Consider the following 16,421-nt stretch of genomic DNA (forward strand, 5'->3'; position numbering starts at 1 on the left):
CTCATCCTTTGCTGTCCCCTTCTCCTCCTGCCCTCAATCTTTCCCAGCATCAGGGTCTTTTCCAATGAGTCAGCTCTTTGCATCAGGTGGCCAAAGTATTGTAGTTTTAGCTTCAACATCAGTCCTACCAATGAACACCCAGGGCTGATCTGCTTTAGGATGGACTGGTTGGATCTCCTTGCAATCCCAGGGACTCGCAAGAATCTTATCCAACACCACGGTTCAAAAGCATCAATTCTTTGGCACTCAGCTTTCTTTATAGTCCAGCTCTCACATCCATACATGACCACTGAAAAACCATAGCCTCGACTAGATGGGGAAGGGCAGCTTGTCCTTATTCTTTCTCTGCATCAAATTCCAATTGACTTCCACGGCAGAAAGAAAACATCTCAGTTAGAATAATACATCCACCAGTCCCCTACCTCCCCATGTATAAAATGCTGTGTTAGCTACTGGGAAGTTAAGAAATGTCGGACCTTAAATGTAAGCTCTTCCCTCCAGGAAATGACCTGGGTGTGAAGATTCCAACTGCCACCTAAGAGAGTGCCCGAAGGATCGTGGAAGCGGAGCAGAACAAGTTCTGTGCTCTATGGGAGGCGGACCCAGATAGACAGAAAGGTTGGGAAGGGACCTGACCATTAGGGCGGGGCAGAGACGAGGGCACAGAAGTGAACAGTGCTCTGGAAGTCAGGCTTGGACAACCCGTGTGCTGAAATCACTGCGAGGACCGATTCATGTTTCTGATAGGTCTTGTATCAATCCAGCTGCTTAATCAGAAAAACAGGCCTTTTTCTCCATTGTCCTCTCTCCAGGAACTGTCCGCACGGCTCTCTGATAAAGAACACAGTACCCACTTGGGGGAGGTGCAGACTGACCAAAAAAGGCATAGATAACTCCTTACTCTTGCTCAGTGTGACTTCCCATCACTCCTTCATTGACAGGAAGTGATTTTTCCTCGTTGATGGATTTTTTTGGCTGTAGGACCAGACCATCCTTATCCCAAGGGTGCTTAGCCCATGCCCAAAACAATTTGAGGTTTGCTGCGGCTTGCTTTTTTTTTTCGGAGGGATGGGCAATCTCATTGTGGAGCTTAAAGCTGAGGACTGAGCTATTAATGCCATTGATTTAAGAGTTACTAATGTAAACTTACAAGAAAAGGCCTGGGTACAGGGGACTAGAGGGCTGAAGTCCCCACACTGGAAAATTTCCAAGTTCATGGGCTCCACGTAGGACTGAATTTCTAGGAGAATTTATCAGGATCCCCTTTCTCTCTCCCAGATAAGTCCATCAGTCAGGAAGTCCCCAGACATCACTTGGGTCTTTTTAAAATATTAGCCCAAATGTCAAGGAAGAACAGTGATGCAAAGGCAGTTGAGATCCTCAGATCTGGGAAACCCTGATGACTTTTCCATAAAAAGAAAAAGGCAACCATGAAATGCTAAGCCCACGCCAGCCCACACGATGGATTTGTACATGAGCTCAGAAAAGCCCCAGAACTCACAATCCATTTTTCATCAGCATAAGCTGTGCTGTTTAGCCAGATGAAGAGAGCTTTGCAACAGTACCGCTGGGCTTCCTGAGGGGCGAGGGGGCTGTTGGAGTTGATGGAGAGGATAATAAAGCGAGACCAGGGAGCAGAGAATACATGGAGGCTGAATCACGAGAAGACCACTCTCGAGACCCTCCGACAAAGCCTCTTGGACTTTCATGAAACAGTTTTTATAAAGTGGAAATCATTCGTCCTTGTCCCCTCTGAGCCCACAGCCACCTGTCTGTACAGACTTCTAACAGGTACAAAGCAGTCAGCGTTTTGTCTTCTGTTGGTCTCAGCATCGCCCCAGTACCTATGGGAAGCTCACCTCCACGCCACTTCAGAATGGGCTGCTTTGGAGCACAGGGTGGGAAGGGAACCAGGTCACTCCTATGAGTTCCCTAGATGTTTCTGGAGTTTCCTTTTGTACAGAAGAGATCACTATACCTCCCAAGAGTATAGGTTTCCCCATTGCTCCAACAGGGCAACCCGTTCCTGGCAAAATGGACTTGAAGCAAAAGATGCTCCAACCCAGATACCGTCACACCCAAGGACCCAAAAAGACCAAAGCCAGCACTATCCTGCTGCCCGTTGACCACTTGGGTCATCCCTCTGCCGCTTTGCACAAGCCCAGTGTCTGATAACTGCCTGAGGCCAGTCAGAGGAGTAGAGGGGCCTGTGTTTTATTGATCTAATGACCTGTTGGCCCTAAAGAAAGGAATACTGAGCTGAGTTCCTGGCCTTCTCTCTCTGGGAAGGCCAGCAAAGGAGAGCATTGGTTGCTCAGAAAGATGCTCAAAGAAAGACCGATGTGTGCTACCCCTGAGAGCTCCAGCCCTAGGTCTGAGTATAAGTGTGTGTGAGTGTGCACACACACACACACACACACACACACACACACACACAGCTGGCTGCTATGGCCTCAAGCCTCACCACACGAGTAAATCGGCTCCCTGGTAGTCCTTTAAAAGGTGAGGTGCTTTCTCAAAGGGGGTGATGGTTTTCATGCTGACAACTCTCGCCCCTTCCTCAGAGCTCTACCGTCTTGCTGAAATCCACTGGTTTGACACAGAGCTGATGCAGCCAAGCAGATAGCCCCACCAGTCACCCTGAGCCATCCTCTCTTCCCGGGGAGCGGACTGCAAACAGGTGAAGGCATACCAGGGGTCGGCTTCCACTGCCGGGCCCTCTGACCTCATCTCCCCCTCACCCTCTGGCAACCTGCCCCCAGCCCCCACCCAGCTAGCCCTCCCTGGAGCAGGGAGCACACAGGAATTTGATACCCCTGTCTCTGAACCGCACCCCAGCACCGCCCCCTTGTCTGCAAGCACTTCCCACGCTCCAGGGCTGGGGTTCACAGTCTCTCCCCGACCCACCACCACCAAACCGCCCACACCTTTCCAAAGAGACAATGCTGAGCTGGGCCTCTTGACTTTTAGGAAGGGAAATCCTTTAAAAAGCCCAGCTTTTCAGAGCTTTTTTTTTTTTTTTTTTTTTTTTTAAATAAACCCCTGAAGCCAGGTGGCCTCTGTCCCAAGTGAATCAGGCTCTTCATTTTAAGACTGGCTTCAGGCTGTGGAAGTGAGTAGGGGGTGGGTTGGGGGAAGCCCAACAATGCACAAAATAGAAAGAAATAGCCTCAAACTCCTGAACCCAATCTCCATATTAAATTTAAAACAAAACTAGAAGTTGGGTTTTGGCAACAAATAAATAAATAAACCACTCAGGAAAGAAAGTAAATCCCCCAGGACAAGTTCAAGCGGAACGTCAGTATCCTTGGCTGGGTTTCTGCTCCGCAGCTGATGGTCAGATAGCAGATGCAGAAATCTCTAAAATAAACTCATTATTAGGCTCACTGCATCAATTCCTTACCACAGTAGCTATTCACCACCAAATATTTCTCTTTTCTGGGTCCATCTGAGATTCGTATTCATTTCAACCGATGTATTTCTTTCTTTTATTCCACTGAGGGAGACTTAAAAATAGTCTTCTAAAAGCCCTTTTTTCCCCTTGCACAGACTTAGTTACACGACTGTAGGCCTCTTGATATAATCAGACGAGTTGGCTAAGGCTGGAGGTGTTGTATGCGCTTCTACTTCTGATTTTCCTACCTCTTTTCTTCCTAAAATTCTTTTGGGATGGCAGGCCTGGCCAAGTAAGAACCAAGAAATTACTGTTCCCAAGACATGGACCCACACCCTCCTGGAGACAAGCTGGTACTGTTCAGATTCTCAAGGGGGCCCTGCTGTCCCCATCGTGAACCAGAGTCCACCCACCTCTCTTTGGGCTCCGGCAGCACCGTTTCTGTCAACCAGGCTTGGCCTCTGTGGCTGCTGAAGGTTACTTGACCTCCATATGCCTCAGTTTCCTTGTCCATACCATGGGAATAACAACGTAGGTGTAGTACTTTTGTAGGACAATACTCCATAGTAGTAGGGTTGTACAGATTAAACGGGCTTCCCAGGTGGTGCTGCTGGTAAAGAACCCGCCTGCCACTGCAGAAGATCCCTGGGTCGGGAAGATTCCCTGGAGGAGGGCATGGCAACCACTCCAATATTTTTGCCTGGAGAATCCCATGGACAGAGGAGCCTGGTGGGCTGCAGTCCATGGGGTCGCACAGAGTCAGACACAGCTGAAGCGACTTATCATGCACAAGGATTAAATGAGATCATCCAGGGGAAGCACTCAGCAAAGCGATGCGGGCGCTTCCCCAGATTGGTGGACGCTGGCTGGTGATGGCAGCAAGCGTGAAAATGACAGAGGAGACCAGTATAAAATAATTAAGAATCAGGAGATCTCATTTTGAGAGCAGCTCTCCTCCTTTGCTTTTCACCTCAGGAATGTGAATTCTCCAGGCCAGTTTCTCTGCCTGAAATATGGGGCTAGCTTTTGTAGAACAAGCAGCGATACCCGAACAGGAATGCTGTAAGGCTCAAAGCACTCACGGCACTTACCTGGAGCTGCCAGAGTTGTTTTGAGAGCACCAGTGGGTCTGAGAGGGAGGGATTATATATCTTCCTAGTCCTTTGTGTTCTTTCTTTGGCATTTATCAAGGAAGAAGGGTTACATTATCGGGGGCCTAACCGTTTGCTGCTCTGTGCTTTTGAGGACTCATTTCAACTCCCAGGGCTTCTCCTAGTCTCTGGGAAATAATCACAAACCCAAACTACCTGGTCACCGTAGTGCTCAAGCTCGTTGGTCCTCTAACAGGGCCAACAAGTTAGAAGATTCTAGAAGATGCTCCTGAGTCCCGAAGATCAAGCCTTCTGTATTCTCAGTGTCGTTAGATTATTGCTGATTAGACTACGAATTGTGTTAGTTTCCCGGTGGAAAGGGCTTTTCAGTGCTAAAGAGTGTGTTTCTAATAAATGTTTGAACTTTCAAGAGGAAGAAAGAAACTGGTAATAGTGCAAAGGACTTTATCCTTTCCTAATTTCGAACGGAATTCTCAAACTTGGCACCTATTCTAGTCTCTCTGTTCTTGGATCTGACAAGACTCAGCCAGAAGTTGGACTTGGGTCTTTTGGAAAAGCTCTTTTTCTTTTACTGTCTTGATTCATGGTATGGAAAAATCCAGAAGAAACAAATATACTAAAGAGGCTTCAATGCTGTGTATTGAAGACGCCAAAGAAAGGTAAGATCCAGCTCCGTCAGCTTGGAAATCTCCTGTGCTCCCTGCCGCACCTTCAACTCGTCACACTGATTGTTGTTCAAGACATTTTTATGAGCAGATTCTTTGATGCTAAAGAACATGTAAATGAGAGTAAGAGCAACAGGAAACGTAAAACTAATCTCCCTCCACCTCCTCCCGTTCGAGAAGTCATGATCATGCTCATTAAGTCTTTTTAATTGGATGCCTATGAAATTTCACATTCAAGATTCGATTTCTTCTTTTATTATCAGTACGAGGTTTCCACATTCCTAACTGGAGGGAAGGGTGGATCCTAAGGTTTTCGGGGGTTTTGTTTTGTGTGGGTTTTTTTGTTTGTTTGTTTGTTTGTGTTATTTTTAATTCAGTTGGAGCAGTGGCTAGAAATGAAAGGGGAAATAGAAACCTCTAAGCTGATGAGTTAGTCATCGATAATAGTTTTTGGAGTAAATTTGTATTTTGCTACTCATTGCCTGGCCAGGCAACAAATCTGTTTTGTTTGGATCCAAGCAGCAGTTTGGGGGGAAAAAGAATCATATTGACGGTAATAGCTTAAAACATGGAATTGTTTTGATTTCCAGCTTGGAGAAATTGCAGGGCACGTTTTGTTTAGGCAATCCCTTTGACTCCAGTCTGGATACAAACGGAATACCAAAACTGTCCAGCCTGTTCCCCCTTATCTCCTACCCAGAGACTGATCTTATTACCATAATTGCAGGCTTGCCTGGCTCTTGGCAGCTTCTCCAAGACCCTTAATAGCCTTGCAGACAATTGTTGCGGCTCAGTTGTTCTGTCTGCAGGCATGGGGGCTGGGACTACATAGGAGAAAGGTTGTGTCTTCAAAGGCTGGGCATCATGGAACCTCTGCTGGCTCAGGTCCATGCCACCCAGCTGTGCATGCCTTCCACTCTGTCCTGGTAGGGTTGAGTGTAGGTCCTGGGTACTGTCCCTCTCCAACAGCCATCCCTCCAGCAAACAGCAGTGATACAAGATGAATGATGTAATTATTCTTTTTGTCCTTTTGGGGGATTACTAAAAGTTCCATAATTATTTATAAACATGCAAGGGATGCTTACAAGACTGGGGTGATGGTGGTGGTATGGAATCAAGCCAATGGTGCCCTCGTAGGCATCCCACACCAGAGGAGATGCTCTCGGCCTGCCACAGCCCAAGTGTACTGGGGTAGAAGACCACCCTGGACCTCGTGTCTGGACCGCACAAGGGCACAGCTAGGCCCACCATGAGTGGGGCAACCTCCTTTGAACGTCGAAGAAAGTAGAATTCAAACTTTTCCATTCCTGAGACAAAAGAAAGGGTCTGTTTGTCTCGGGGATTGGCATGACCTGGTGCAATTTGGCAGAGCATCTCAACAAGTCTCTCAGATGTCGAGTTAGGGCAAAGCTGGAAGAGCATCTGCCCAGTACATCTTGCGCTGATTACTCGGAGCGCATGTTTCTGATTCATTTGCGCATAACTCGTCCAGGGGTTGTTGCAAGAGCCGTGTGATGGCCAGAGGAACCCAAGGAGTCTTTTATTATGTTTTTAAAACAAGTTTCTCTATGCTGATTGTCTCTCGGAGCCAAGAAGCTGCATTCTTTCAGCCCTGTGACTTCCAAACGAGGCTCCGTAAATCCAAGAGCGAGTTCTGACCTTGACTCTGGGACTGTCTGCTCTGACCCTGAGGGTGGGTTAAGGAGGAGTCTGCTCTGGGTCCAGTTTCAGGGATGAGTGAAACTCACAGCTGGGACAGCATGGACCTTGTGCTCACATCTCTACAGGACCTGTGGCATCCAGCCCCTACCGGCATCGGTGGTCTCTGGGCTCACCCGGTCACAGGAGGGGACAGGACCTAGGTGACTGACTTTTTGATAGACAGTTTGGCAAAGTCCATAAGAGTACAGGTGCTGGAGCTTGAATACCCATGGCTGCCAGTTACTAGCTGTGTGGCCTTAGGCAGCTTGTTAACTTCTCTGTGTCCAGTTCTTCTGTCTGTAAGAAGCTGTCTAGCCACTACTCTGAAATTTAACAGCTTGAGACAACAATCACTGGACTGCTCGGAGTGCTGTGGGTCGGGAATTTGAGCAGGGCTCAGCTGGGAGAGCTCGTCTCTGCTCTACGTGCTATCAGCTGGGGTGACCCAGTTGGCCTGGAAGACCCAAGATGGCTCCCCGCTCAACTGACTGGGGCCTCAGAGCTTTCCAGGGACTTGGGGAGCCTTTGTTCTCTGCTGTATGGCTCCCTCATCACGTGACGGTCATGTGCACAGTAGTCTAGGCTGGGCTTCCATACGTAATGGTAGGAACTTTCTGAGAGCATGCAAATGGAAACTTCAATACCTCGTGTGGCTGGTCACGTTGACACACCTACCACGCTCTACTGTGAGTCTTTAGGCCAGCCCAGACTGCAAGGGAGGGGGCGTAAACCCCACCTCTTGGTGGGAGGTGCAGCACCCACAGACCAGAATGGGAGGAGTGGCAAGAACATCCTTTCAGATCAGTAACCACGAGGGTCGATCAGCAGAACCAACATAGAGACATTGTGAGGATTAAGTACATTAATACATGGAAAGCCTTTAAAACAGTGCCTGGTACATGGTTAGTTCTCAGTAAGTGTTCCGTTTTATGGGCTGTTCTTGTGCCATTCATGGTACATGTTGACTCCTTGAATTAAAGACTTCCCAGAAATGTAGTCATCCGTAAATCAGGGGCCCCGTGATACTCTGCTTCCTCCCAACACAAGGCCCATGGGCGTCAGCTCCTCCGGGCGTCCCTGGAGGTTCTCCCCCCGTGTCACGGTGCAGCCTCCGCTTTCCCTCCCAAGGGAGGCGCGTTTCCCTCCGCTCTCTTAGACGTTCTCCCGAGGCTCACCTGGCGTGGAGGCTGTTGACTCCTCCTTGACCCTGGCCTGTTTTGAATTCCTCAGGTCACCATAGAGGTGGTGGATGGTCCTGACTCTGAAGCAGAGAAAGATCAGCACCCAGAGAATAAACCCGGCTGGTCAGTGCCATCCCCCGACTGGCGGGCCTGGTGGCAGAGGTCCTTGGCCCTGCCGAGGGCCCAGGGCGGTGACCAAGACTACAAGTACGATGGCACCTCAGACGACAGCAACTTCCTCAGCCCCCCCGGCGGCTGGGACCGTCCGGCCCCGGGCCACCGGACATTTGAAACCAAAGAACAGCCAGAATATGGTGAGTTTACCACCCAGCAATATAAAATCAGTGTAGAGAATAAACGAGGACGATGAGGCCAGTGGACGTGGAGCCAAGCAAAACCCTGTTTACAGTGTGTGGCTTTGGGTCTTCAACAAGGCAGGCCTCATACAGACTCTGTCCACCCCATCCACAGAAGGCCCAAGAGGCCCCACTCACCACATTTTTCTAGAAATACTATAATTTTAAAATAATGCCAATTATCCTCGGAAAGATTTTTTTTAAGTTAGGGATCTTTCAGGTCCTGCCTTTCTTTTTTTTTTTTTTTTTAATGACAAAACCACTGAAATAACTTCCTCGAATAGTGTGTGAATGCTCAGTCATGTCCAACTCTTCGAGACCACATGGACAGGAGCCCAGCAGCCTCCTCTGTCCATAGACATTTCCAGGCAAGAATACTGAAGTGGCTTGCCATTTCCTTCTCCGAACTTCCTCATGTATTTGACTGTAAAAACCTGTACTGAACATCCATTTAGTGAAAAAGATGTGCCCAGTTGTCTCCTTTGACCAGGCAACTATGTTATGTTTATCACTGGTAGTGAAGTGGCCCTTTGAAACCCTCATGGACATGTATGTCTCGAGTTATCATGACAAGTGAGGCATCTCCAGCAACAAATTTCAAGACCCCGAGTTGGAACTTACAGTTTCCCATGGTTTTAGAGTAGGATAGGTGAGAAAACAAACTATTTCTATGTTCAATGGCTTAAAATAATCCACGTTCATTTCTCACTTAAGCTGGGATGGAAGACAGGGTCAGAGGGACGCAGCTCCACCAAGTCATTTGGGGACCCAGACTCCTTCCATCTTTAAGCCCCACCAACTGCGAGGGCCTGAGAATTACCCACTGGATGCTCTGCCTCTGGCTGGCAGACAATTAGAAAGACAGAGTCTGGAAAAGGCACTCATGCTTTCAACCCCCTCAGCCTGGAGAAGACAAATCTGCCTGGATTCTATTGGCAAGACTTTGTCATATGATCCCATGTAGATGCAAGGGAAGCTGGGAAATGTTTTCTGTGTGAACTAGATGAAGAGGAAACCGATTTGGAAAGCATCTGGCCAGTCTTCATGAAGAATCAGGCAGGGTGCCCCATGTTATAAGAGTGTTTGATAGCTTACAAATACATCCACCATGATGATGGCCTTGTGGTTCAAGAGCAGATGGTCTATGAGGATGACTTGTTTTGCACCATTTGCATCCTCACCCTTACCCCCATTTTCAGCAGAAAGACCACTTGTATATTGGCAAGTCATTTCTGCCTGCTAACAGATGATGCTAAGCAATGTCCAAAAGAGTAGGACTTTCTTCCCAACCACGTCACTTAGTTGCAACTGACATTGAACACATCTTTTGCCCATCATTCTGCTAGGTACTGGGAATCCAAAAAAGATTAAGACATGGTCCTTCCCTGAAGAGCATCTCACCTGTCTTTGAACAAAAGGAGAAAACTTAATGGATGGAGCAAAAGAGTACCACAGTAGAGATACACAGTAAACGCTAGAGAAGCAGAAAGAGAGCTCCCAGGCCCCACCCAACTGCTCATAAAACCTTCCCCTTTCCCAGAAGTCCAATTTATTTTCCAAGAAGGATTGGGAACATTAGCCAACCTTTCGGTAGCAGTTGCCTTCCACAGTCCCTCTTCATAGCAGCTCTCAAAAATTAGCTCATTTAATCAGCTCACTGAAGCAGAGACCCCACTTTACAAATGGGGAAACTGAAGCCTGGAGAAGTGAAGCAACTTTGACCTAAGATTCATCTTAGACAGTCTAGGTACAGAGTCTGTCCTCTTCACCACTGTGTTCTTCTGCCTCTTGGGGGTGGAGGGGGAAGCGCATCCTTTAGGGCAGTAGAGTGGGTCTATAAAGGGACAGTTAGGTTGGAAGACAGGAATGGTAGTAGAAGTCCAGGGCTGAGCTGAGCTGTTGAACAAGAGAAATGCCAAGGATCCCAGAGTGCTGGCCTGACCCTGCACAGGACTGCGGCTTCACCTGCCTGCCCAGCCCACGTGGAACATGGTCTCTCTGAGGGAGGCTCAGACCCTCAACATCAGAATCCATCCACTGCCTGTGAAAACGTAATGCCTATCCTGGGCCCAAGCCCCTTCCCTACATATCTCCAGGTATGGTACCCAGGCCGGTAGATCAGCGTGCCCAGAGACCATAATAGAAATGCAGACTTTTAGACCCCACCCCAGGACTGTTTAATCTCAGACACACTGGAAAAATGAAAGTGACAGGGTCAGTCGCTCAGTCATGTACGACCCTTTGCAACTACTATCCATGGGATTCTCCAGGAAAGAATACTGGAGTAGGCAGCCATTCCCTTCTCCAGGGGATCTTCCCGACCCAGGAGTCGAATCTGGGCCTCCTGCACTGCAGGCAGATTCTATACTATCTGAGCCACCTGGGAAGCTCCTGATCTGGAAGCACGAGGCCCCACACACCAGTGTTTCTCAGTATGGTTGCCCATACTCATCTGGGCATTTATTTTTTTTAATCCCAGTGCCTGGACTTCTTTCGAGATCAGTTAACTTGGAGTCTCTGGGGTGGGACCCAGGCATCAGGGATTTTTAAAGCTCCATGAGTGACACCAGGGTGCAGCCCAGATCGAGGGCCACTGCCATCCTTCCACGGAATGTGCAGGGGTGAGACCTGGAGTCTTTGTACGCTTCTTTCTTTTTTTAGTCAAGGTCAGCAGGTGACTCTTATGCTCATGGAAGTTTGATGATCACCACTTAGAAAGTTTTTTCATCTAAAGTTTTTACACAATATATTCTGCTGAATTTATGAACATTAAGAACCCCCCACACACACACCCTCCATTTCCATCTTGAGGGTAGAATCTGCCTCTGCTGGAGCAGTTACTGTGGCTGTCCCAGCTATCTTCACCCTAGCTTTCTAGATCTACAATACCTGGGGAGGGGGCGGTACCCTGTCTGCATCTTACAGCATCCCTGGGTCATAGAGAGACTTCCATCGTGATGACTGTGAGGTCTCTTTTAGTAACACTGCCATCATTAAACTGTGGTTCAGTCATGTCTGACTCATTGCAACCCCATGGACTGTAGCCTGCCAGGCTCCTCTGTCTATGGGATTTCCTAGGCAAGTATTCTTGCCTAGAGAATTCCATGAACAGACCATGGGGTCGCAAAGAGTCAGACATGAGTGAGCAACTCACAGACACACACACTCCCGCATTGCAGGCAAATTCTTTACTGTTTGAGCCACAAGGGAAGCCCCAGACATCAGGATTCCTACTTTATAAAGAAAATCTGGTCCCTTTATGGAACCCCTAAAGCAGTGCTTCTGAGACCTTTATGCACACACAAATCACCTGGGCAACTTGGTAAATGCTGCACCTGAAGCCACAGATGAAGAAAAGGGGCGGGCGACCTGGTGAAGCCGACCCTGCTGGTCCTCAGACCACGCTTTGAGAAGCAAGATTGTAAGTGTGTAGCTTACAAGCTACAGTCACTCGGTAGCATTTGCAATGTGGATGAATCATTACTGCTTCTCAGTATGGCTGACGGGAATATACAGATTCCAGAATTATTTACAGGATCAGATGAGCGAAGTCCCCTTTTATTTCAATCAGCAAGAAAGCATAGCGCAATTTCTAAGTGTTTATCCCTGTGTCGGGGGCTGGGGAGGATACAAGGAGAGAACATTCAGCCCAGGAAGGTGAGGTTCATGCAGTGTCAAAGCAGCACCCATCACTGGGACTTTGCACTTGCTGCCCTGTCTGAGGCCAGCTACAGTTACCATAGGAACTGGGCTTAGTGGAGGCTATCAATCGCAAATATGTGAAGTTAGGGTTTTTAATAAGAATGCAAATGTCGGCAGCCAGAGTATTTCAGAAAATCCTTGGTGAAATAAGTAGAATGTAACAGTGTCTTTAGAATAAATTATAAAATACACAACAAAGTTCAGTTCAGTCGCTCAGTCGTGTGCGACTCTTAGCTACCCCATGAACTGCAGCACACCAGGCCTCCCTGTCCATCACCGAGTCGGTGATGCCATCCAGCCATCTCATCCTCTGTCGTCCCCTTCTCCTCCTGCCCTCAATCTTTCCCAGCATCAGGGTCTTTTAAAATGAGTCAGCTCTTCACATCAGGTGGCCAAAGTATTCGAGTTTCAGCTTTAGCATCAGTCCTTCCAATGAACACCCAGGACTGATCTCCTCTAGAATGGACTGGTTGGATCTCCTTGTAGTCCAAGAGACTCGCAAGAGTCTTCTCCAACACCACAGTTCAAAAGCATCAGTTCTTCAATGTTCGGCTTTCTTTATAGTCCAACTCTCACATCCATACATGACCACTGGAAAAACAACAAACGATAGACCTAATTTTTGATGGTGGAAGCATGTAATGACCATGAGTCAGCTCACCTTTGGCCTCTGTGTGTTTGAGATACTTAAGTTGTCACCCAGGGCAAAGAAAGGGTCCAAATAAGTATCTTTCTGTCAATTAATAGTATACCATCCCCAAGATTGCTCTAAGCAAACTGATAATGCAATCAGATGAACACAGCGAAGTGTAATTTGGGCGGGCAGTCAATTCTTTGCAATTCTCTGACAGATTGTGGTCCTGTTTTAATAGATTTCACGGTGATTTTTTTGGAAAGGTTTTTCTTTGTCTTGTTGAATTATAGCCACATTAATGGGTATCTTGGTCTTCTCTGGTGGCTCAGATGGTAAAGAATCCACCTGCAATGCCAAAGACCCGGGATTAATCCCTGGCTTGAGAAGATCCCCTGGAGAAAGGAATGGCTACCCACTCCAGTATTCTTGCCTGGTGAATTCCATGGACAGAGGAGTGAGTCAGACATGACTGAGTGACTAAGCACACACACACAATAGGTATCTTAAGGAAGGGCTGTTTGGGCCAGAATCAAAGCTGCTGGAATATCAGGATATAGAGCAGGATATGGCCAGAGCAGGCAGATCTGAGATCTCATCCCAGCCCACCAAGTTTGAGCTGTGTGACCTTAATCAAGCACCTTAACCTCGCTGAGCCTCAGTGTCCTTATCCATAAAAGGTGAGTGTTTCCACCTACCTTGCAGGGTTATTACAGCGGTTCAATCAGGGTGCTTAGACAGAGCCGCTGGTTAAGGCAGGGCTTCAATAATTGGCAGTCACAATCGTCTAGCTAGGATTAGTGGTGGAGGTTTGCCAGTGGCTGAGCCAAGACTCAAGTCACTTCAGTTGCCCAAATACTGTAACTGGACCACAGAACTCGAGTGCCCTGAAAGTATATAATGACCACTTTACAATTTCAAATGACATCCTGGAAGCCCAGCTCCCAGCCCACTGCCCTGTGGATTGTTCTCTGCCCTCACTCAGCTCTTTGATGTCACAGACAGGGCTGCCACAGCCTCACATAAACGTTCACAGGGACTATTCTGCTGTCTTTATTGCCGTCCTTGTAATTACTGCTGCTCAAGTTCATCTTCTGCTCTCAGCGATGCTCCCTAGTAGGTAAGCCAATGAAAACAGGCTTATTTTATTATTGCAGAAAGGAAGACTGCCCTCAGAGCTTTGTCACCTTCCCTACATCAGAAATTCCCTTTCTGTCCTTCAAATACATTAAACAATAGAAATCCCTGGGAGGAGGGGCTTGGCTGGGATGCTCCTCCAGGGCTGTGTGCTCTAGACACTTCTGGCAAGTGGACTGACATGCCGACTTTTTGTTTCACTTCCTTTCTAGGCCAATAGGAATGATCAGCCATGTGGGGATATCGATGTTCCATGTCTAACTTTGGGGGCCCAGTGTAAAGAAGTGTTTGGAAAATAAATGGCTTTGGTAGCTTTTTTTTTTTATTATTCTTAAGCCATGGAGAAATCCACTTACTGAAGTAATAAATCCTTCATGGTTCCAGAGTCTCCAAGCCATTCAGAGAGCATTCATAGGAAAGGTTGTTCTGGTGTATCTGTGACAGCTATTGCTACTTTATTGTTTTCTTTTAAGAATTAAAAATAGTGTATTTATTTTTTGGCTGTGTTGGGTCTTAGCTGCCCTGTGGCATGTGGGATCTTAGTTCCCCGGCCAGGTATCAAACCCACATTCCCTGCATTGACAGGTGGATTCTTAACCACTGCACTACCAGGGAAGTTCCCATTCTTGCTACTTTAGAAACTGCTCAACAGTAAAAAAAAAAAAAAAAAAAAAAGAAAGAAAGAAAGAAAAGAAAATCCATCTGCAATGCAGGAGATGCAGGTTCGATCCCTGGGTCGGGAAGATCCCCTGGAGAAGGAATTGGCAATCGACTCTAGTATTCTTGCCTGGGAAATCCCGTGGACAGAGGAGCCCAGCAGGATACAGTCCATAGGGTCGCAAAAGAGTTGGACACGACTGAGCGACTAAACAACAGCAATCTAAAACTTACTGGCTTAAAAGCGCAAATGTCTCTGAGAGAGTCTACAGGCTGTCTGCACCGTTGTTCTGCTCTGGGCTGACTTGGCTGGGGCTGTGTGCTCCAGCATGGCCTCATTCCCGATGATGGGGTCCCTGCTGGCCAGCTGGGGTGCAGGGACCGGTGGGCCTCTCCCCCTCTGGCCCCATGCCTTCCAGACTCACCCAGGCTCTTCACGTGGCGGTGGAAGAGTTCCCTCAGGGACAAGGCAAGCCCTGAGGCGCTGGCACTTTTCTAGCCTCTGTGTTACATCATGTTTGCTGTTTTTTCAGGGGCCAGAGCAAGTCACGGAGCAGGCAGTGGCAGCCCACTCCAGCACTCTTGCCTGGCAAATCCCATGGATGGAGAAGCCTGGTAGGCTGCAGTCCACGGGGTCACTAGGAATCGGACACGGCTAAGCGGCTTCATTTTCACTTTTCACTTTCACGTGTTGGAGAAGGAAATGGCAACCCACTCCAGTGTTCTTGCCTGGAGAATCCCAGGGATGGGGGAGCCTGGTGGGCTGCCGTCTCTGGGGTCACACAGAGTCACACACGACTGAAGCGACTTAGCAGCAGCAGCAGCAGAGCAAGTCAGTGGCCCAGGGCTGGCGTGGGTATGAAAGGGGGTGGGTACCCAGAGAATTATGGAATCATCTTTCACATAATTTGATACAGTACTAACATTCAATAATTTAGATTAAAAAAAAAACCAACATAAGAAATTACCTCAGGCAGAGATTCCAAGATGGTATGTTTAATGCTAAAATCTCAACATTCAGAGACAATATTCCCCCAAGCTAGCTCTCCCTCTTATTATACCAGGGAGGACGTACTGCCAGAGAATTCTGGGTGGTTGAGGCCCCTTTGCTTCTGCTGAGCCAAGCGGGATACCTCTTGGCATCAATCACCTGGATTGTGTCTTAGGCTGAGACCCACCCCACAGTGGACAGCAACTCTTCCTCTATGAATTAATAAGCTTTCTCTGACTTACCCATTGCCCCCTTTTTATGAGTCTGAAGACAGTATCATCTTGACTGGTGACTTTTTGTGGTGGTGGTTGTTCCTTTTAACAAATCAGACCCCAGGAAGAGTCACACGGGAGGTGCTGAGTGTGTTCCTGCGTGCATGTAACACACGGATACACCCACCGACAGGAGTGCAAGCATGTGATTGTTTCAGGCACGTCCTTTGTGTTCTTGGCGAGTTACCAAGAGGCCTGGGAGGTGCCAGCCCCGGCCCCCTGCTCAGCGATCTCTCGGGTTCCCCTGCACTGATGTTCAGGAGGAGATGGAGAGATGGAGGCAGCCAGGGTGGGAGGGGAAGCAGACTTGCCTCCCTTGCACGAGGCAGGAGTTTCAAACATCTGCTTGGCCATGTTGTTGGAAAATCATGTCTTAGAAGGAAATCAAAATTCGGAAAAACCCCTTTGAGGGAGTCAGGAGAAAGGGATGGGGCCCTCGGGGGCAGGTGAGGTGTGGCTGGACCCTCAACCGTGGGTTAGGGGAAAGGATTAGGACTGCCCCCACCGACTCTTAACAATGGGCTAAAGTCAGTGGCCCTGGGTTTGCCTGAGAGTGAACACACTGTAAACAACAGCCTGGGAGTCTGGCACGGGTCCCACAGTTCAGGTAGAAACATGTGTG

The 16,421-nt window shown here is 48.2% G+C and overlaps 1 protein-coding gene across 2 annotated transcripts in view; it reads left to right on the plus strand.

Annotated features, from left to right (window-relative positions):
• Positions 1 to 16,421, plus strand: part of ISM1 (isthmin 1) — an 89,616-nt gene that overhangs the window by 58,789 nt on the left and 14,406 nt on the right. For both annotated transcript variants that reach the window (XM_027976478.3, XM_060396848.1), the window contains exon 3: positions 8,103 to 8,367. In XM_027976478.3, the coding sequence (XP_027832279.1) occupies positions 8,103 to 8,367 (265 nt within the window). The remainder of the gene's footprint in view (positions 1 to 8,102; positions 8,368 to 16,421) is intronic.

This window comes from Ovis aries, chromosome 13, assembly GCF_016772045.2.
Source record: "Ovis aries strain OAR_USU_Benz2616 breed Rambouillet chromosome 13, ARS-UI_Ramb_v3.0, whole genome shotgun sequence".
NCBI lineage: Eukaryota > Metazoa > Chordata > Mammalia > Artiodactyla > Bovidae > Ovis > Ovis aries.